At 38.7% G+C, this 22,556-nt stretch overlaps 1 protein-coding gene across 5 annotated transcripts in view; it reads right to left on the reverse strand.

Moving 5' to 3' along the window:
• UVSSA (UV stimulated scaffold protein A) overlaps positions 1 to 22,556 on the reverse strand; it is a 42,996-nt gene that overhangs the window by 1,578 nt on the left and 18,862 nt on the right. For 3 of the 5 annotated variants that reach the window (XM_015862857.3, XM_085545844.1, XM_085545845.1), the window contains exons 7-12: positions 21,579 to 21,681; positions 12,644 to 12,821; positions 12,075 to 12,227; positions 8,605 to 8,788; positions 7,667 to 7,778; positions 2,198 to 2,378 (exon numbers count right to left, since the gene is read on the reverse strand). In XM_015862857.3, coding sequence (XP_015718343.2) covers positions 2,198 to 2,378; positions 7,667 to 7,778; positions 8,605 to 8,788; positions 12,075 to 12,227; positions 12,644 to 12,821; positions 21,579 to 21,681 — 911 coding nt within the window. Of the gene's footprint in view, positions 1 to 2,197; positions 2,379 to 7,666; positions 7,779 to 8,604; positions 8,789 to 12,074; positions 12,228 to 12,643; positions 12,822 to 17,437; positions 17,628 to 21,578; positions 21,682 to 22,556 lie in introns of those variants that run through there. The other 2 variants (XR_014945546.1, XM_085545847.1) reach the window with 2 other exon arrangements.

The raw sequence follows: 22,556 nt of genomic DNA on the forward strand, positions 1-22,556 counted from the left end.
ACAGTCTGCTTTTCTCTGCCACTTTTGCAGATGCTGCAGGGTGTCTGGTAGAATGAGGAAAAGGCATCCACCAGGTGATGTGATCCTTTGCAGGATCAGGCCTACACCCTGCTATAGCTCTGCCCCCCTGGTTACCTCTGAGGCAAGCTGACTTTTGTTATAACTAACTGTTCCCTTTAATGGCTTAACTTTAAAGGCTATTTTGAAGCATTTGAAAACAGAGGATACCTCTCCATAGTGCTTCTAAATAGCGGGATTAAAGACTTTCTCAGAAGCAACTGTAACCAAAGCAAGCATTCTGAGAAAGAAAACCTTGGAAGTGGGTTTCTTTTAACAAAATTCTGCCTATAAGGTTAACAGAGTAAAGAAAAATGAAGTCATGGTATTACTCTTCAAATATTACCTAATTGGTAGGAGAAAAGTGAGCCTTTAGCAGCAGAGAGTGGCCTTGCCGCTTTCATGTCATGTAGTTTTTACATTAGCACCCCTGGATTGTGTGATACTGTAAATGAAATGAGATCCCACCTTGATGATCTCTGTGCAATTTCACTTAACTTTATTGGCAGACTAGAGCCTGGGTTTATCACCTATACATTTCAAGTAATTTGGGGTTGTTATAAGGAGCCAAGGTTATCATCTTGTTTAGTGCTTCAAAGCATGAAACCTATTAAAACATGACAGGTTTGATTCCCTATACCTGGCACTAACACACATTCGTAATCATTAGCACAGAGCAGAGTAAACCAAAAACAGCTTTAGAAAGTTAAAGCTGATATGAATTTCATATTATAACAACAGCATGGTATTTGACTTCAAGATCATGTAATGTGAGAACATCACAATAAGTGTGCTACTTTGTAATCAAAATCAACATGGATTTAGCTTTACTATAACTACTGCATCATAAAAGGGAAAACTGAATTCAAAGACATGTCTTGGATGCTGTTCAACTCATACAACATATTTAGGGAATAATCACTCATGACTTCATATTTTTGCTTTTTTGACTTGACAACCTTCTACAATTCACCTTGCTCTGACTACTTCGTTTTTAACATGCAAAACTCTAAGTAATTGCAGCAGCTTCCCATCTGATGAAGACCAGAGCATGCACAGATAAGTTTGTGCTGCAGCCAGACCTAATCAAGACTACAAACAAGAAACAGCACAGGAGAGCAAGCAAATAGTGCTACTAAATGTTCTAAAACCTGTTCAGCTTGTAGGGGGGTTGTGGACTCCTGCTTGCATTTAAGCCAGCCTGCCTGAAGTTTTCTCATGTATGTCAATATAAGTCATGGGCACATCTTTGTCTAAAATGTTTAAATGCCAAGGAGCAGCCAGCAGGATAACACGGGGGTATTTCCCAGAAGTAAATTCTGCTTCAGAATGAAGAAAATAATAAGTAATTCTACCTGTAGAGTCATACAATTAAGCAAACATATTTCCACAAGGGCTGTGTTTCCTGCAGTTATTCAAGTTGTGCACCAGCCCTGCACTACTTGGCTACTTTTCTATAACATTCTTCCTTCAGCAGAACCGTGTTACAAACTACGTGGAGTTTCAGAACTCCATTTACCTTGAGCCAGCAAGTTGTGTGAATGTCAAGGGCAAACTGCTAGAATATTCACTCTATCCCTTGAACTGTTATCTCAGAGAAGCCAAGCTTTCTTGCAAATAAGTAGCTATCGGCTACATTTGTGAAATGTAAAGGTAAGGGTGCAAAAATAATCTTGTGTGCATTAGTGCCTGGCCTTCAGTATGTGGAAGTTATGATTATTTTAGGTTCTTAACATTTCTGAGTATTTGCTGTTTCTCAATCCAAGTAGTTTGCACTGTCTAAACTCATGCTGGGAGAAAAGGGAGAAGTCACTCTTTCCACATCCAGTGGTTTCTGCATGCACACAGCAGCATCCATCCTTTAATAAATGTTCATCCAAAGAAGACACTACAGCAATTACAGGCTACAATAGATGAAAATGATGATAAAAAATAATAGGGAAGTTTTATAAATTAACTGCAAATCATACTCTAAGAAATAACCTCGGTCATCACTACCTGCTGGTCTTTGCACTCCAGCAGCACAGAAGGCATTTGTGCTCTGCCACTGGCAAAGGAAGCTGTTCATTGTGTAGTAACAAAACCACCACTAAAGCAAAGGGAAACAATCATTTAGCAAGCTTCAGAAAACATATCTTACTTATTGAAGACTATCTTCTCAAGCCGGGAACGAGAAGTGTTAGCCTGCTGCTTCAGGTCTGTCAGATTTGGGTACTTCCTCTTCCCTTTCTTTTTTCCTCCTTTCCCCTTAATTTTAGAGGAACCAAGATCCACTCCCGTGGCTGCTTCGACTTCTCTCATGAATTCTGGATCTCGCCACTCTGTTTATAAGAAAAATCAGGCACTTTGAAAATACAAGCCTAAGCAGAATTTGCAGCCTTACCTAAAGTAAAGGTTCTTGTCACCCCTAGGCAAGGGCAGAGTCAGTGTGCTTTAAGTTGCGTACATGAAGGGAGAGGAGGATAAAGCAGTTAGTCAAAACCACAGACCTTGATAAAAAAGCCCTGCCAGTCTGGGATCAGTATCTATTATTACCTGCTGTAGATAAAACTGTTCCGTATGAAGACTTTAAGATTTTACAGCAACACAATTTCGAGGAAAATATTCAGTTCGGGAGAGCTGACAAAAACACAGCAATCATTATTTAGGAACTGAACAAAGTGCCAACAATGGAGCTGAGGAACTTATCTCCAGGAATAAATTCTGAACAAAAAGCTTAAAAATGAAAAATACGGAGCTTGCCAACTTTAGAGCAGAATAGAGGGTACCTATATGGTAACATTTAACTTTATTTGCTTCAAAATGTGACTGGCATCTTACATGTGATAAGTATTCTTGTAAGTATTATTCAAGTATTCTTGAATAAGATGTGGCAATAAGGTCATAAGTCCAATTTTCATCCGAAAGGATCACTGTTTCCAAGTACTCCACGCTTAATCAGACACCTTATTTAAATCAGATTTCTTGACAATAGCCCAAGCGAACATCTTTCTTCAAAACCTTGTTTTGCAGTTCTGTACAATCCTTAATGCTTCAGAATCTGACCCCTCTAAGTGAAATCTGATCATAGGAGTCACCACGGGAATAAGCATAAATGAATCAGACTGTAAATCTGAGGAAGCAGTTATCTTTCATCATTAGTACAGTGTCTTGCACACCAGAACAAGAATGAGAGATAAAAGCAGCAGTAAGTAAAAATGTGGCCAGAGGACAGATCAATTTTTCCTGCCTGGAGAAAGAAAATGGCACCACTTTATAAACACGTTGAACATGTAGTTTGAGAGTGATGTTGTCCACACAGCATGAAAGTCAAAATTCCTTATTTTAATAACCAGTCATTTGTCATAAAGATTCACGTAAGTCAGCAGAATCTGTAACACCAAACTTCTACTCTCATTTAACACCTTTGGGAAAATATACAGTTCTAAATGGCAATATTATTTCACTTGTGTACAAAGCAGGACAAATGCTGATAACGTTTCAAGAAGGCCAGAGGTACTTAAGAATGCAGCGCTTAGGAATGGCAGAGCTATTTGCCAGGGACTGGTGAGATCAAACCTATTGGTACGATATGCAAAAGCAAAGAGGTTAAAATCCAATAATAACAACAAAAAAAGCATGAGGAAAACAGAGCTATGTAGGAACTGAGCAGGAGAATCACAGAGGGAGAAAATAGAACCTGTATACTTGATAGATCATAAGACTTGAGGAGATGGGTTTCTTTGGTGGCTTGTTTTTTTTTGTAACTGAATGAATACAGAACAGTACAATTCAGATACAGGAACGATTAATCCAAGATTAAGGAAAACTGTCTAAACAGTTTATCTCCCAGTAATAAGAAGGCGTCACAGTTTAGGAACCCAGTGAATGGAGCAATTGTTTAAACACAAGGAAAAAATGCCGGCATCCAGTAGAGATGAAATGAGCATTTGAGTAAAATGAAGGAGCAATTTAAAAGCCTTTGAGAAAAATCAATAGAATGCCAGGGAAGAGCAGCCTTTTTGAGCATTGATGGGCCCCTAAAGCTCTTCATACATTGTTACTGAGTTTAGCAGCAGGGAAAAGAAAATTACACAGTTTGCAGGGGTAGGCGGGAATCAATACTGTAGTTAGTAAAGAGATGCTATTTCACATCTGACTGGCCAGCGGCCTGCCTTCACCAGCCTGTCCTGATACCTGTTTGTTAACAAGTCACTAAGGGCTGAAAAACCAGATACTCTGCAGGGTTGACACAAAAAATAGGCACTTAATTTGCTCCTGTGTGCGAACCATTGGAAGAGGATGAACGCTACAGATTAGCAGGTCAGTGTAATCCCTCCTGATTCATTGTTTGAGGACCAAAGAGCCCAAAGCACCGTTTTGTGGACATTAGTTAGAATTACAAAATTTGTACCAGTTTAAAAAACGATGTATAATATCAATGATAGTGTTGTCAAAACATAGTCATTATTACATAAACGGTGTCATTTCTGTGTAATTGTTTTCCTCTTTGACCACTCACGGATGAAAAGAAGCACTGCAATCCAAAAAGAAAAAGACGTAGGAAGATTTTGGTAGCATTTAATTACACAACCGATACTCCAGCTTTAATGTTTGGCATTTTTCCAGCTGTCATCATTAGGACACGATGCTGTCAGTCCTAAGACCAAAGCATTTATGGTGGATCGCTATTTATGTGCATTCCGCAGTAGCGCTGCTCAGACTTGAAGCAAAAAAGCAAAGCAAAACAAGCAAACAAAGCAAAAATAACCCAAACCCAAGCAACACAACCCCCTTCCCACTCCCCCCCGACTCCCCAAAACAACCAAAAAAACACCCTTTCTAAAGGTTAATGAAAATTCTGAGGCACAGGAAAAAAAAAAAAAGAAAGAAATCATAAGCAGTGGATAAAAGGTATTTAGTGACATTTGGTATACATATGGCTTTATAAACCTTAAAGGTTTTGTCCAATAAATTAAGCACTGTAGCTCGCTCAGTATCTCCCCAGACAGACAGGATGGACCTTTGTGTGACATCTCAGCTTAACAATGGCACTCAATAATGCAACATTGCAATGTCAACAGTGTTTTGGGACTAACATATACATCCTTGTGGGCCAGAGGTGAGAAGCCTCTAACAACACTGCGCTGACACTGTAATAAAAATAAGTATTATGTCTAGCCTAGAGCAATGGCAATTCCACAGAATAAAAAAAAAGAAATCAATATTTTTCAGCACAAGTGATTTTTCTATCAGAGTATCAGTTTCCAGTTTGAAACCAGTCCCTCAAGAACACCTACCAGCCTAATTTGCTGGTTTTAGTTTGTCATAACTAAGCAGGGAACTTCATTTCTCATGCTCAATATTTACATCTCTGGCCTGGCTTCACTATGTCAGCCCATTTCCTGTGCTGCTGGTTGGAGGTCAGCTTAGAGCACTTCACTCTACCCGGACAAGGATGGAAACCCTGTGAACAGGGAACTTCACCCACACCAAAGAGAACTGGTGAAAGGTTCAGTAGCATCATTAATACCATACATAACTGTGAAATCCATAAACATTAGGTCAGCAAGAGCTTAAAGAGCAAAATAACTGCCCCTCTCCTTAAGGGATCATACTACAAGGTATTAAAATGATAAAGCCTAAAGGTTAGTTTAATAAAAATACAGATTGTTCACTTAGAATAAATAGTTTAAAACAGCAAAAACTAAGGCCTGCTGGGGAATTACAGATTCAAAGAATGGCTTAGGTTGGAAGGACCTTAAAGATCACTGAGTTCCAACCCCTGTCATGGACTGGTTGCCAGTCACTAGATCAGGCTGCCCAGGGCCCCATCCAACCCAGCCCTGAAACCCTCCAGGAATGGGGCACCCACAGCTCCCTGGGCAGCCTGTGCCAAGGTCTCAACAGCCTTCCTAACATCTAACCTAAGTTTCTCCTCTTTTAGTTCAAAACCATTTGCCTTTGTCCTATCACTATCAGTCTGTGTAAAAAGTGTGTCCCCCCCTCCTGCTTATAAGCTCCCTTCAAGTACTCAAATGCCACAAAGAGGTCTCCCTGGAGCCTTCTCTTTTCCAAGCTAAACAAGCCCAAGTCCCTCAGCCTTTCTTCATAAGAGAAAGGCTGAATAGATAAAAGCTTTGAAAAGAAATCTCTTCCCTCCAATTATACACTATGTCCTGTTGGATAGATCTCTCTCTTCTATCTTCCCCTGTAGTCCATCAACTTCCAGTTGCTTCCTGGTTGCAGCCCTCCTGAGACTGTACAAAAATCTACCTTCTGTCTATTGCTAATGAGGTTTGGTTGTACTACTGGGAAAAAAAAAAGGTTCCTTACTCTCCTTGGAAGTCTTTCTGCCTGCATATTCACTGCTTGCTGCCTTTCTCACTGCCTTTGTTTCTTACATAACAGTTCAGAGCTTTACCTCAGCTAAAAATGGAAAAAGTAATCCTGGCAAAGATGAGCTTTACCTTCAGGATCATTTTATCTGAAAGCAGCAGCTAGGATACAAGAATCAAGTCATTAGTTTTGTTATCTATCCCTTCTGTTTAAGAATGAAATAAAGTATGGCACAGTAAACTGTATTATACAAATATTGTATAATATACAAACATTGTACCATCAGACTAGTTGGAAGTGCCAATAAAGTTCGAGGTGAGGACTCCACTAATTTGGACAAGAATTCTTCTAAAACACAAGAAAATACCAAAGTGCCTGAATTGTAACAACAAAAACACTGCTAATATTCACAGCAGTCCTAATAATATTATGGTTACATTACACTAATCACAACTCTTAGGGATCAGCATAGTTAGAGTATAGTTAGGACTAGAGGGAATGGTTTCAAGCTGTGGCAGGGGAGATTCAAGCTGGACATTAGGAAGTATTACTTCTCAGAAAGGCTGGTCAGGCATTGGAATGGACTGCCCAGGGATGTGGTGGAGTCACCAGCCCTGGGGGTGTTCAAAGAATAACTGTATGTTGTGCTGAGGGACATGGTTTAGTGGGAGCTATTGGTAATAGGTGAACGGTTGGACTGGATGATCTTTTAGGTCTTTTCCAACCTTGGTGATTCTATGATTCTATGAGGACTTCCTTTCCTGAAGTGTAGCTTGTTTTTAATATAATGTCCTTCACGATAAATAACATAATACTACTGTCTGAGAAGTGTTAGTAACATTGTAAGAATCACTGAAAATAAAGAAAAAATGCCAAGCTAACCTTATTCTGTGTGTACATTCATTTATACTTATGAGATAAGTAAGAATCATTGCAAATGATCTGCAAATTAAAATGTGGGGATTTACATAAGAGAATGTGGCCAGGAGCAAAACAGAAATATGATACATTTGGTGTATCTTCACTTGTGTCTTCAGCAACAAAAGAATCAGCTTTTCATCCATATATTGCACCTCACTTGTCCAACTCTGTTCTGAGACTGCTGTCCAATTGTAAATACTATAAATAACATAATCTGATGTAAAATGCAAATAAATTGTAGATACTGTAAATAACTTATACTCTATATAAAAGCATTTGTAAAATACACATGCTATGCATATTCTCAAAGCTTATCTTAATCTCCACCCAATACTTTGATATTGTTTCCAGACTCTATGTGCACACAAACCTGGTTGAGCTGCTTGCTTCTCAAAGCGCATCTTTTCTTCTCTGGCTCTGTCCTCTGCATTAATGGGAATCCCACGCTCATCTCGAGGAACGATCTTCCCATGGAAAGGGCACTTGAGAAAGAAAGGAAAAAAAGTGCACAACTTGAGAATGAAAATATATTTACTTGTTTTTCAATAGAGCATATGCCCTGATACTGGAATCAAGTGGTAAAACTCTATGTCTTGTTATAAGGCATCAGGATCCCATAAATATAACGTGTTGAATACATTCAGACTACCAAAGAAATAATTTCTGTGATAAAAGTATTCGTTCTTAACAGGCAGTCCATTCTACCACCCCTGGAACCAAGGTACTCATGCTGCATCATGGTTGCTGTTTATCATATACCCTTATCCTGTTAAAGTACTTTAATGCAACCCGATCCCCTCAATCTCAGATAACTAAAGAACGGGGATATCAGAATACAGTACATAAGTAAAGGATCTTTGCTTAGTAGGGCTCATAATTTGAGGCTGCATGGGGTATAGTTTTCATAACATTTAATTTGTGAATAAAATTTCTTAGCCCCCCCAAAAAAGCCACATTCCTAAAAGTACAGTCAAATACACCCTAAATTAGGAGAACTTTTCAGAAACCAACTTTCACTGCTTCACTGTCAAGTACTTCAATGTAAGAGTAATAAATACAATACAGATACTTAAAATGAACGCCAGAAATATTTGAGAGTTCTTTAAACGTGTGCTACTTCCTTATAAAAAGAGCACTTCCCACACAAAGCAGGTATCAACATGAAGCTTCTCCATGTATAGCATCGTTCAATCCCTTCAGTTATATTTACAATGCAAAATAGACTTCTATAGGTAAGTTTTAATGAGACCCTTTCCATATAGGATATAATTTCCACATATCCTGGAAATGATGTTACTTGGTGCTCACCTTAATCCGATCTTGTCTTTCGCACAGACTTCCATCAGGCATTGGTGCTCGACATTTATGCTTCACTGGTTCAAACTTGCCAGCAAATGTTATATATCTTGTTTTTAACATTTCACTTATTTCTTTATTTTCTACCTCTTCTTCTACTTCACAGGGTGCCCAAAATCGATGCTCGGAAGTAAATCTGGGAAAACAATGCAAAAATTATTTGTTTGTAGATAAGTTGTGCCTTTCCCAGCCAAGCATGCTAAGCCACCTGGTGTAAGAAAGCACAGAGATGCCACCATAATCCTGAAGTAAAATTACATGTAAAAGGAGTGGAAGCTTTATCATAATGCTCGAGTCTTATAGAAAGAGTGGTAGATTCCTATTATGAAGATAGTTTTGAAAATATCACCAAAGCCTGATGAGTATTGATTTCTCTTCAACCTGCTCATCTATTGCCAGTCTTAGCTCTAGCTGGTGATTTGGCATTCAGAGGCAGTGATTCAATATCCAGTTTCAGTGAATAACTTTGTAATTCTACGCTTAATACTCTTCCTAACAAAATACTCCTATAGAGGAACACACAAGATAGATCAGGGAGGAAACAACTTGATCATGTCTAATCTTCTGCAGAGAAGCAGAAGCTGAAACAAGAGCATCTTGTGACATACTGTGACCCATCAGCTGAGCCTTGTAGATTCTTCTAGGTTCAGTAGGCTCTTTTTCTGCACAGTGTTAGTAACACTAAGAAACTTATGGGGTGTTTATGAGCTAAGCTGATGATGAGGAAAACAAGTGTACAATAGGAAGAATCCTCGTTAGAGAGATTCCTCCTGTCCAATAACTTTGTCATCATACCTACCTCACCGGTGCTCTAACTTGTCATAAAGTATGTATCATTTCATTAGGAGATAAAAGGCAAAAGAGCAACAATGGGGGCTAGTTAACATTAAGCACAGTAATACAGATACGTCTCCACAATATTTCATGGAAGAAAGTTTTCAATCTGCAAAATACAAACTAAACAGAAAAGTTACAAGCATCTTTTAAATATATTAATACATTCGAATGATACGGTACTTCAGCTTCATAAAGGCAACAAGATTATACAACACCGATGATTCTATGATTAGATTAGTGTTTGGAACTGGACTTTAAAGATTGATTCCTATGCTGACATTCAAACACACTATTCATAGTTACCATATAAAACACTTCCTCTCCACATTTCTTACAGTGGAGTAAAGAATAAAGTTGCTAAATCCCAACATTTTCTGATTTCCTATTGTTACAATTTAAGCAACATTTTAAAAAGGAAGAACTCAAGAAGAACCTTGCATGAAAAAAGAAAGATGAGGGGAACAGAAGATCATTACCCCAATGAATGTTGTTGATCTAAACAAATAACGGGTCTAAAATTTCCATTAAAACCTCTATCTACACAATAGGAGAAATAAATGACAAGCCACAGTTAACAGGAATCTGAAAGAAAGTCCAGCTATTGGAAACATTGCACTCTTTCCACAAGTTCATATAAAGTTTATTACTAATGGGAAGCCTAACAAAAGCTTGGATAAATATCAATTCTAAAGCAGTTTGATGCACACAGAGATCCTCAAGCAAGTAGCAAATGAGCTAATTCAAGTATCAGAAACAGGCTAGGGTAATCTGTACCAGCTCACTTGCTCTCAGTCTATGAGCATCCTAAGTAAGATCTCTAACTCAAGGAAGAGGCAAATCAGTCTGGAAGGCACAGGCTTTCCAAAACCAGTTGGTTAAGCTAGCATAGCAGTCTCTACACAGTAGAACAATCTTATTAAGTGTTCTTAAACTAACTTGATAGGCGTTGCAAGTGAAGGCTGAAAGTGGGAAAAACAGTACAGCCCAAACCTGGGTAACAATAACACATGGTTACATTTACCAGCTAAAGATGATTTGGAAAACCATCTTTCTTCCAGCAAGTCTTACCACCAAGATTTTAAAACGTTAATTTCTCGTACATGCTGTTGCAAGTAAGTGTACTGTTAAATAAGTGAAGGGGAAAGACTGCCACTTCAGATTTAAAAGATTCAAGTCCCATACACACTCCATTGTCTACTGTTGGTGTGGCTTATTTTTCTAGCATCTCTGTAGGATAGAAAAGTTAAAGGAGTTGGTCAATGACTGTTTTACTTTTTCAATAAATACGTTTTACATCCAAGGGTCAATGGTATTGTGTGTGCATGACTACTTAAATTATCTTTGGTTAGATTGGCATATCTGTAGTTATAGACCATAAGGTTCAGAAGTATGCCCTCTATTTTATTGAGAAGCATAAAAATAAAACAGTACAGCACAAGGCAGACAGGCAGTGAAATATGCTTTTGATTTCACTTATGACTTGAATAACTCATTTGCAATGTAAAATAAGGCCTCACTACCTTTTTGGCATTATCAAAGTCAAATGCTTCTTAAAGCCTTGCTGAAAACCTTAACCACTTAATAGGCTGGTTACACCCAACCAGACAAAAGCCAAAGCGTGGAGTATCGGTTAAAGCACTATTATGTATCAAATTTCACTGACTTTCAATAATTTAAAATATATTCAGCACTTTATATAACCAAATACAGAAGCAAATCTTTCTTCTTGTTCTTTTGCTCAGCAAACACACCACTGAAGAGGGCATTATCCTAAAAAGGCACTGGCCAAATTAGGCTTATTTCCACAAGCTGGACATTCTCCTGGCTATTGTGAAGAAGTGAAGTAAAGAAGAATAATGTTACATGAAAGATTGGCAGGGCAGAAGAACCTGTCATGAAAACCAGCGTTCCTCAGTTTCCATAGGTGGAGATGATGATGGTATTTTCCTTGGGTTCACACCACAGCACCATTTACAGTTTGTATAGTCTACATTATGATTACATAGAGCTTAGAGCTTTTCTCAAACTAGCAGTGCTTCATCTCCAAAGAACACAGAACCTTCCCAGACAAGAATGGAAAGTGAGAGATCAAAACACAAATCCTGTAACTTCCAACTATTCCTCGTGTAACTGAACAAGCAGATCAGTTTCCTCAGTTACCACTCCATAAAGTCAGGAAAAATACCTGACATCACCCTTGTCTTTCTCCTAACTTGTCTGTTATTTATTTAGACTGTGAAGTCTTCAGCAGAGGGATTGCCTATTATGGACCTGCAAAATACTTTGCATAATAAGGTACCAATTTAAATTGAAGTGCTGCCATGCTACAAATAATATACAAACATGAAAAGAGCAGAAAAAAAAGCCCTTTGAAGCATCAAAGGATATTTAATTAGTACCACAACTTCTCAAAACAAATACCCTTTTGAGGTAGAATTTCTGACTTTGTTTATGGGTCCCACAACACAAGGGAAAGAAGAAAAGTAATTATCAAAAGAAATAGCAGTCACCCCACTGTGTGACCTCTGAGTACAAGTAAATCTATGTATTTGTTTAATCTATCTTAAAAGAGAAAGAGCATTTACTTCAGAATCTTCCCAGCATTTGGCTGATCCTGTCCCCAGTAGTGAAGATCTAACCCAAAAGGCATAAGGGGAGCTTTAGCTCTTTCCTCTTCTAGTTTTCTTCTCTTACTGTCAGGCTCTTCCAAAGCTGCTGGCTCAGTAGTTGCAGACTCACTAGAGAAAAGCAATGAAAAGTCAAGAGAGAATAACAATGACCACAACCTTTTCTCTGTTTTCATACCAAACCTAATGTTAACTTAGATCTAAGACTACAACTACCTTTATAGCACTGTCTTTTTTTTTCCCCACCTCCCATCGCAAAGGTTACAATGAGGCCATTTACACCAAACTAAACCTAAACGGAATGATTAGTAAAATATTCCTTAAGAGTCCAAAGGAATCACTAACAAACTCCCCAATTTTAAGCAGTAAATGTACATCTGAGCAAAATAATGGTACCTTTCAAATGAAAACAAGACAGCTTGAACTTTTTGCATGCCCAGTTCCTGAGCAACCTTCTATGTGTTTTCTTTAGTAATAAATACAAGTAAGAGGTATCTTCAAATCCTGACAAACTGAACAAAAATAACCTGGCCTGTGGAGGTGTTAACTTTGGTAGTTTGTCTCTGATAAGCTTCAGTGTTGCAGCTGCACAGGTTGGATCCAGTTCATCTTCATTCCCTTTCAGCCGGGCAGAGGAGCTGAGAGGAGCTGGTCCTGCAGGGGCCTTCCTTGCTGGTGCTTTTGGTGGTGACTGGGGCTCAAGGCCTGAAAAAGAAATCAATGATGAGCAGAGGACTCATTTCCCCTGCCCTCCATTACATCGAGGTAAAGAGGAAGCAAGGAGCCACTAACACTACATCCAATAACAATTCAGCTTCAATTCCTAAATACATCCTCAAACAGAATCATCTAGAGAACTCTCTTATTTCACGGATACTAAAATACACAACATGCCAAGACGAACCATCTAAGAAGCACAGCAGTACAGCCACAGAGTACTCTGAAGGGACAATGAACATGAGTGACACCTGAGGAACAAACCCACTGTGAGGCAGCTTCAGGCAGAGTTCAGCAGCAGCAGCTCAGCAGAGGGGCGACTTAATCACTTCATACAGCTCGATTAGCCAGTCGGCATGGACCATAATGATGCAATTAGATAGACCAAGAAGTTGAATAGCACATGCTGCTACCAGCTGAGCTAGAGAAGCAACTCTATTAGCTGGCAGCAATAACAAGAACTTTTCAGCCAACAGCAGCTGAAATGGAGAGACGTGGTCCCTCACGCCAATGTAACAGACAATACTTTCCCTTCCAGAATACTTCTTCATAGAAGAAGGAGATTGAAATGACATCTACCCCAAGAATATCAACCAGAGCAGATCAGTGCTCCTTCCTCTCTCGCTCATCCTCACATCACCTTCTCTAATGAAAGCAATGAATGTGTCACATTCACCTTGCTACCTAACTTAGCTTCCCAAAGTCAGCAAGGCTTTAAAAAGCACTGCTTCAAAAAACAAACAAAAAAAACCAAAAAAACAAAAAAAAACCCAAACCAACCATTTAAAAGAGTAACCTGAACATTGGAAAATGGCCTGGAAAATAGCAGAAGGAGCCGCAATAGGAGAAATGATAATTAAATAGAATAGGTGGGAACTAAGCAAAGGAACATCTAGGCTAACAAGAATTGGTATCATGACGTTTATTAGGGTGTAGACTTGCCATTCATGAGGGTTGATGGAACCTCCACAGCAATGTTTTGTCTCAACGCTTAATATTTCGCTGTAGGGAATAACCTTGAATTGATCTAACTGGGAAGGGGGAAGGATAGGTCTGCATCTCAGCTTCTGTCATTGTGTGAAAAGCAGAAAGCCCTTCTAGAGAGCTTTGTATCAAAACGATCAAAGTGAGACAGAATTAACCCAAAAGACTCTGTCAGGATTTGGACAAGCAAACTTCCCTTAATATTAGAAACCGCTACAAGCAAACACAACCTTTGGTGCGAACAAGGTTAGCTCAGAAAAAATACGTGGCAGACTGTATCTGTAATGCAAAATTACTTAGATTGTGTCAAGCACTTAAAATGCCTTTCTTTTCTTTGTTAAGAAACAAGGATATCTTTCTGCAAAGAATCATTTAAAGCAAAGGTTTTGAGAGCGTGAGTATACTGTATACAGATAATCTTTCAATCAAAGCTAACAGGTGTGAATCTCTCACCATATCTCTATTCCTCTTCAGAGAGATATGTGCACACACACCAGAAGCTCTCAGGCAACTCTAGCTCTATTCAATCTTTTTCCTATCATATGTAAGGAAGCACAATTGCCCACTCATGAATGAACTTACATTGTTCAGTAGGGGACAGCAGAGGCAGGCACTCAGCAACACAGAGAGAGAGATAAACGGACAAATTGACAATTAGATAAAAATCACACTCAAAAGATCAATACAAGAATTCTTAAGAGCTACAAGAAAAACTATTTTTCCCATTGATTTCTTATTTTAAACCATTAACAGGGAAGCAGCTAAAAGTAAATACATGGCCACGCTGCTAACACCACCTCTTCTGCAGATCTTTTAAAATCTGTTTACAAAATTAGTTCTTGCTAATGAGATGAAGAGCCACCACACACACATACAGTGCCATCTCAGTGGTGCCCATTGTCAGGGTGGGTTTTTCTGTTGCTTTGCTTTTAATACGCAGATGGAATTAAGTGCAGCTTTACAAGTAAAATTCCTCTTAAGGATTCTGCTGTTCTGTGTATTTTATTTGACACAAGTACAGTACCTGGCTTCAAACTGTTCCACTGGTGGCTCTTAGAAAGAATCATAAAAACATTCAAGTCCCCTTTTTTGCTTAAATTGACCAAATGGCATCTATTTGCCTGAAGCAATAAAGTAGAGCGTATTCACAAGGCAAATCGATAGAAGGAAAGAGAGAGGCTGGGGTTTCAGCCAAAGTTAGGCTGCTGAATGCTGACATTATTGATTTTAGCTAGTTCAGCTGGCCTTGTAATTAAAATGTAAATTTGAGAAAGAGATTACGTCCTGACAGAAATGGTGGGATTAGGGGAAGATAAAAGCCCCTCAGTGAGAATATAGAGAAAGAGCAAGCACAGTTTCCCTCAGCTGTGTGGATTTAGACGAGATCTAACTACTTCACATTCACTTCAGTTTAACTGGAAAAACGGAGACAGAATATAAACAAGCATTACAGACTTCAACTTTCTGAAAAAAAAAAATACAGTAATCTCTGTTTCTTATTTGTTGAATCTTAGTCAGGCCTTATGCCTGTGATTTGTATTGGCAGAGACACATTCCGAAAGTATCAGGAAAATCCAGAAGTTTGGGGACAATACTTATGTGCTGTGTTCATGATGAAAAATCCTGCAGGTATTTTACACTCAGAGGGTGGTGATGCACTGGAACAGGTTGCCCAAGGAAGCTGTGGATGCCCCATCCCTGCAGGCATTCAAGGCCAGACTGGATGTGGCTCTGAGCAGCCTGGTCTGCTGGTTAGTGACACTGCACACAGCAGGGGGTTGAAAATGGATGATCATTGTGGTCCCTTTCAACCTGCTTTTTGGGACAGCTTCCAAATAACTCAAGGTTTCAGATCAGTTCTGCTGTCTCTCTTGCACAAACACATGCATGAACAAAATTAACACAGGTGAAGTGTGGTAGGAAGATTTATCTCTGAAGGTGCTGATACTCATATAGGATGGGGCTTTGAATTATGTAAGCAATCCCTGGCAGATAACTGATGCTTATGGTACCATTACTAATTAAAAGAACTCTAAAGTGAGAAAAACAATTAGATAAATAGCTGCCACAAACAAAATCTAAAAAGTATTCATACACAGATAATGCAGATTTTTATCATTTACTGTGACTGGAAACTTCCTCCTTAACATTAAAATCGAGTAGCAGATCCAGTTTTTTTATCCCACTTAAATGCCATTAAACAAATGGCTGCCAGCAGCTGCTCGGGCAGGATGCTAAAATGCCAGAGATGCTTTCAGCAAGCATTCTCCCAACACAGGTAAGCCATACACACAACTCAAGACAGCTTATCTCATGGCCAGCTACACAGTAACGTATGTAAATGATGCTTTGAAAAAGCTGCTGAGTGCAGCTGATATTGGTTTTAAAGAGGTGAAAGAGATGCCCCAGCAGCCCTTTACTACCTGTATATTATTTTCACATAGCCAAAATTTTCTGAATTCTGCTTTGGAAACTGAAATTAAAGGAAAAGAATAACAAATATTTGTTAACTACTGAAGTTTGTTAACATCACATATGGTGCTTTGTTTGCTTTATCAGAATTACAGACTATGTTAATTTGCTTCAATAACAATTTTCATTAATTAACCCTATTTACCGATGTTTTAAAAATCATAGTTAAGAATCAGAATAAATCAAAACAGGAGCACTCAGATTAAAACCTTTCTATTCCCCACATCCTGATCTTTCACACTTTATCATTTTGCAATCTCCACCCATTGCATGACTCGTGTGAAGTACACCAATACTGTAAACTTTCTTCCATGAATGTGCAGTCATCTTCATTTCAGATGCTGTATTACAAAAGTTTTGCTCCTAGGTGCTGCTATATATAAGTAGGATATGTGTTTGTCTGTATACAGACACAAAACATACTAGTATAATGACGCAAACTCACCTGTGAACTTGTAATTATATACACCTAATGTTGTATATGCTAGGATAAACTGAGTCTGTTCATTATAAATTTGATGACAGCAGATCAGGGCTAGGATCCTAACTTCATCACTGATTCCATTATCTATACATATACAGCCAAGCAATGCATGTTATTCAATCACTTAAGAAACGTGTTTGATTTAAAGTATTAAAATGTTAATGTTTTTCTCAATAGTAGGGACCTGTTGAGGGTCAGAGATGAAACTGCGTGTGAGCTGCGTGTTTTAAATGTGGGAAAGAGGAACCCAAACTTCACAGATTACTAAAAGATGAAGATAATTAAATAATTCTGTTTGTCCTTCCCCTGCAAAACCTGATTTTTCCTCACAAGGAAGTCAGGTAATACCCAGAAGTCCTTCTTTAATCTAACAAGAAGTAGCATGAAGCAATCACAGTGACAGTGTAGTTCCAGTTCTCAAATTCAATTCCCAAAGAGCTGTGCTTTGCACACTACGAAGACTGGGGGTTTATTTCCCCAGGGTCTGCTCTGAAGCTGTTCCTCCATGCAAAAACTCCATGTTCTTCACCTATAAGCACACCCTCAGGAGGCTCAGACCAACATTACTCCCCAGACAAACTCACCTTCTAATCTGCATGAAGCACAGCAACTTGCTCATGACACAAACTGTTGCTCCCACTTTCCATGTTCCCTCACTTTCACCAGCTCATCCTGCAGTTAAATCTTCTCCATGATCATTGCTGCAAAAATTAAGCTCTCCACCATGGAAGCTGAGGCATGATCAAAGCTACATCACTTTATAAACATTCGCAAAATGCTTTTCAATATGTTTTGCAACTATGCCGACCACCAGGGACCCATCATTCTGGGGACAGAAAAATTAAACTCTTTTCCTGAAAGAACAAGCAATAAAAGCAAATCTTTCACTCTGTTTCCGAGCCATTTAGGTGCTGTATTTGGAGATGTAAACTCAATACTAGAAGCACAGGATTTGTACCTTTTCCCCCATCAATTCCACATTTTCATGTGTCTCCATAAAAACATGGATTGGAAGAATATGCAATCACAGAATCAACAAGTGATCAATGTCTATGAGGTGCTCCAGCACCACACCACCCTCCAAGCGAAACATTTCTTCCTCAGTTTCTTCCTAACTTTATTTTGCTTTTAAGTAAAGAACACCTCAGCTTTTAAGTAGTTGGTGTACACACACAAGTGGAAGTTACTCATTAACAGATGAGAACCAGAGCAACCCTATGAAATTCTTTTTTCCACAGCATTCTTCTTCAGTCCAGCACTTCTCTTTAACAGCAGAGCACATTAAGAGGCCTCTGTGGTACCATGGGACGGCTGCTCTCTTGTCTATTGCAGACATCAGGTGCAAGTGTAAATAAGGATTATACAAATGGGAGGTCATTAGAAGGCTGGTAATGCTAATTTGGCATGACACCCGTAATGGGTTTTATCTTCATACTTCAGTTATCTAATCACCTAAATTCTTTTAACAAATTTACATTTAATCATACACATAGAAATTCAAATCGACTTGTTTAATTCTCTCTCCACCCAAACCGCACCCATCCTCAGTTCATATAATATATTAAATATCACCATCCATTTTGGGATCGACTCCATGCACAGATGTGCACTCAAGGACATTGCATCTATGCCTGGCACACACTGTGTCTAAATATCATTTTTCACCATTTTTTCAGATCTCACGAGAACCACAACTGCATGCACGTATTATAAAAGCAGCACCTGAACTTGAAATGCACCTTGTTGGTAGGATGCCTTCATTTTCCCCAAGAGAAGTGAAGGAAAATAAAGTGATTTTTAAATCAATAATCTTAACGATTCTATGATTCTATGTGATGTTTCAATCAATTCAGATGACCAGGAGGTTTTACAGCTCTTTCAGAGAAGCTGTTCCTTTTCCCTGGTTTCTTCAGGTAAAGTAACACAAGAAAAAATGCTTTAAATTGTTCACATATTTTCTCCATAGCAATGAGAATCTATTTTGCATGGAAGATTTGGTGCTGCAATTAAGGCTGCTGTCTTAGCTTAGAATCCTCACAAACTAAACATGAACTAACAATACGAAGCAAAAAAACCAACTGGATTATATTAAGACAAATCTGCAGTCACCCCTATGGTAACTACACTCACACAGGGAAGAAAGAGCTGAATTTAATTAGATATGTGGCCATCTAACATAACCAACTCTCCGTGATAACGCGCTATATTTAAATCAATACATTATTGTGTATTTTAGGAAATGCACTTTTCTGAACAAACAAACAAAAGGGATGTTTACTTTGTTTTTGCTTTTGGAAAATACATGCAAAAGTCAATTCAGGAGCAAGCACAGCTCTCAATTTCACTCATGCAGACCTCAAGTAATTGCATAAGTCATTTTGTTTCTGCAGTAGCTATATGCTGGCTCCTGAAATAGATTTTGAACTAGTAAATGATGAGTTGGACCAAGAAAAGCATAGAACTTCCTGCATAGATGCTCTTTCCTGAACTGGGAGCTTAGGTAATAACTTTTGGTGACAGCAAGAAAACCTGAATGCTGTCAGAAATACCAGGAATGATTCGTTTCATTCAAAATGCCATTTTCAACAAATACCTGATAAAGAACAACCGTGACCATTAGTTCCCACATAGCTGCAAGCATATAAAGTGAGATATAGGTAACATTTTCTGATTGGCTTCTTCACTACAAGATGGATTCCTATCAGCAATACTTTAAACAGGCCAGGTTGGATGGAGCCCTGGGCAGCCTCGTCTGGTATTAAATGTGGAGGTTGACGGCCCTAAACTCATTTGTTATAATCACCAATGTTTTATGATTCTCTTTGATTATATGTGCATAAGAAACTTCTCACAGCTATCTGATAGGCTGCTAGCTCTTTCTTACAATAGATTCTCTTTTTTTGTTATTGTTGCCAGTCCCACTGTTAGCAATAATCAGAACTTGCTAAGTGTTCATTGCATGACTAAGGTAGTTAGGATGGCCAACACATGCTGCTAAAATTCTTCTCAAAGAATCATAGAATTACCCAGGTTGGAAAAGACCTTGAAGATCATCAAGTCCAACCGCAGCCTAACCAGTACCCTAACTCTAACAACCCTCTGCTAAATCATATCCCTGAGCACCACATACAAATGGCTCTTAAGAGATCTATCTTCTTAGCATGAAGTGTAGAATCTGCTCAGTTGCTATGTGCATTTCCTACAGCCCTTCACCACTGTCCTTTAATCGCTTTCAGTGAATACACCCTGCTCCTATTCCACTCTCCAACCACAATACTATCTCAATACACTCAGCTTCCCAGCACTCCATCTTTCCCAACTATTGGTTGGACAAAGTACATGCCTCCAGATTGTGTCAAGCAACATATATTTTAAGAGTCAAACCATGCAACATTGCAGCCATCTGCTCACCAGGGCAATAGTTGAATCTCAGTTCTCTATATACAGTAGATGTGCTGCATGATTTTTGGAGGTACAGAGAAACAAAGATATTCACCTTTAAATCAAGCCATTAGGTGTGGAAAACAGACAGGCATGCAGTCTGCACAGGCCTTATGTCCAAGGGTGCTGAGATGTCTTCATACATTAAATCCAGATATGTTAAAACAGACAGTGCCTAGCAGGATGTCACTCCAGGAGATGCCCTGAAGCTGACTGCAGCCACTACAAGTTACCATTACTGAAAAACTTCTTCTGTCTGTAACCAAATTTGCCAGCAGAAGGCAACAAAATGATCACTTGAGACACACTGTGTTGGGTTTACATGGACATACACTCTTGTTTCACCAAAAAGATGCATTTGACATGTATAGAAAAGAGCTAGAGCATGAATTTTATGATGTAAACTGCAGATAAGTAAAAAATAAGCATGAACAGGATTGAAAAAAGGTAACAGCAGCAGCCTTACACAACCGCCTACGGAGAACCGTACAAGCAAGAAACTTACTCTAATGTCTAAGGTTTTTTAACTCCATTGTGATGACAGCTACCCTCTACAACAAGCTGAAATCTTCTGAATCTTATAACACAAAATGCTACACTGAGCTGCAAAGCTGCAGACACTTAATCAGTTAGGCATACAAAGAACAAGGAGTAGCACACAGAAATGAAATTGAGATGAACTTTCCTCAGTTACTCCTCACTCAGTTTCACAGAAATACATTACAAGTGTGTGTGTGTGTATATATATATATAATAATCTTTAGAAGGCATTAAAAGAAGGCTTGCTTCATTTAAACAAAGCAGACAAGACCAAGATTATATTTTGCCTTCTGTTATGTGCTTAATAACCTTTAAGAAGAGAATTTTAGCTGAGTTTCTTTTAATGTCTTGTGATAGCAATACCCAACAACAAGCCTAATTTCGGAGCTGGAGGTTGGCTACTGCATGGTAGGAAGCAGTTGTGCATCCCCAACTGACTTTAATGCTATTAATTAGGAGACAAAACTTTACTCCATCTCACCAGACTGTTATCAATATTTCTAATATTTGAGTCCTTTACTTCGCAGTCCCTTCATTCCCTGTGTTCATGGCACAAACATACATAGTGCTGCTTCTGGCTTTAAACTACAATGGGACACAATGGAACGAAATTAGCTTCAAGTCTCAGTTGCTCTTGCTCCTGGAAAGAATTTGTTTATGTACAGCCAATTGCTGCTCCCCCTTTCGATGTAACGACTTCCTCATAGCAGCCAGAGAGATTACCCACACCACTGATCACTTTATTACTTCATAATGGCTGTTTATTTACTTTAGTGCAGCAGTAACATGCAAGGATAAAGCCTTTCACAGCTGGGCAAACTCACCATATTCCTTACGCAGGTGGTCTGGAATGTGGGGCTCATAACCTTCCTTCTCAGGGACCTCCACAAAGTCATCGTCGTCGTCGTCATCATCTGAAGCTTTCATCTACAGAGATGATTATTATTACTTTTTAAATGTGAAGACAGCTTCTCATTTCCCTTTACACTGCAAATATTTCATAGACATCATGATAGCCCTACTGAGGCTCTCTCTGTCAAAAGTATTTCCCTAATTATGTATTTAATCTTCCTCTAAGATTAGAACTTTGGTTAACATTTTATCTTTAAAGCCACACTTTATCCTAAGGGCTTCTTTAAAGACTCTTTTATCCATTACAACAGATGCAGTGGCTGAAGCTGGAGAATGTGTGGAATTATGAAATAAGACTAAAAAAATCTTAGAACAACACAAAGGTTTTGATTTAATGAACAAATTAAAGCCTTATTTCTTCTCCTTTGCTTGATTTTACTCATTCATCTGCCCTCAAATAGTCTGTAGCGTGTTCTCTACCTTACAAAGTTTAAGGGTTCATAAACAGAGCAGACAAATGGGAGAGGAATCTGATGGACTGGATGGCTAATACTGACCAAAGTCAGAACATGCAGCTACATCTGTATGTTCGTGTTTCACTGGGTTGCTTTGCAGCAGCACTTACAACACTGACAGTACAAATTCACATACAGAAAACCTAAAAAGTTTTCAACAAGCTGAAATACAAACACGGACTTTCTACCAATTAACCAAGTCAATTAATGCACTAAGTGGGCTTCCTACACTTCATTTCAGCCAGCTACTACTGTATAAGAGCAAGCACGTCTCTACATTTTGTTCTAAGTTTGTTTCACACCTGAAAATGATTTATTTCTCTTCTAGCACACAAAAGGTACAAGAACCTGTGAGACCTCAAATGTGCACAGTACTATCAGAACTACACATATGAAATAGAAAGCATTGCCTACATCAAAAGGCACCTGTGCTGA

Source organism: Coturnix japonica, chromosome 4 (assembly GCF_054131305.1).
Source record: "Coturnix japonica strain WE chromosome 4, WE-NBRP24, whole genome shotgun sequence".
Taxonomy (NCBI): Eukaryota; Metazoa; Chordata; class Aves; order Galliformes; family Phasianidae; genus Coturnix; species Coturnix japonica.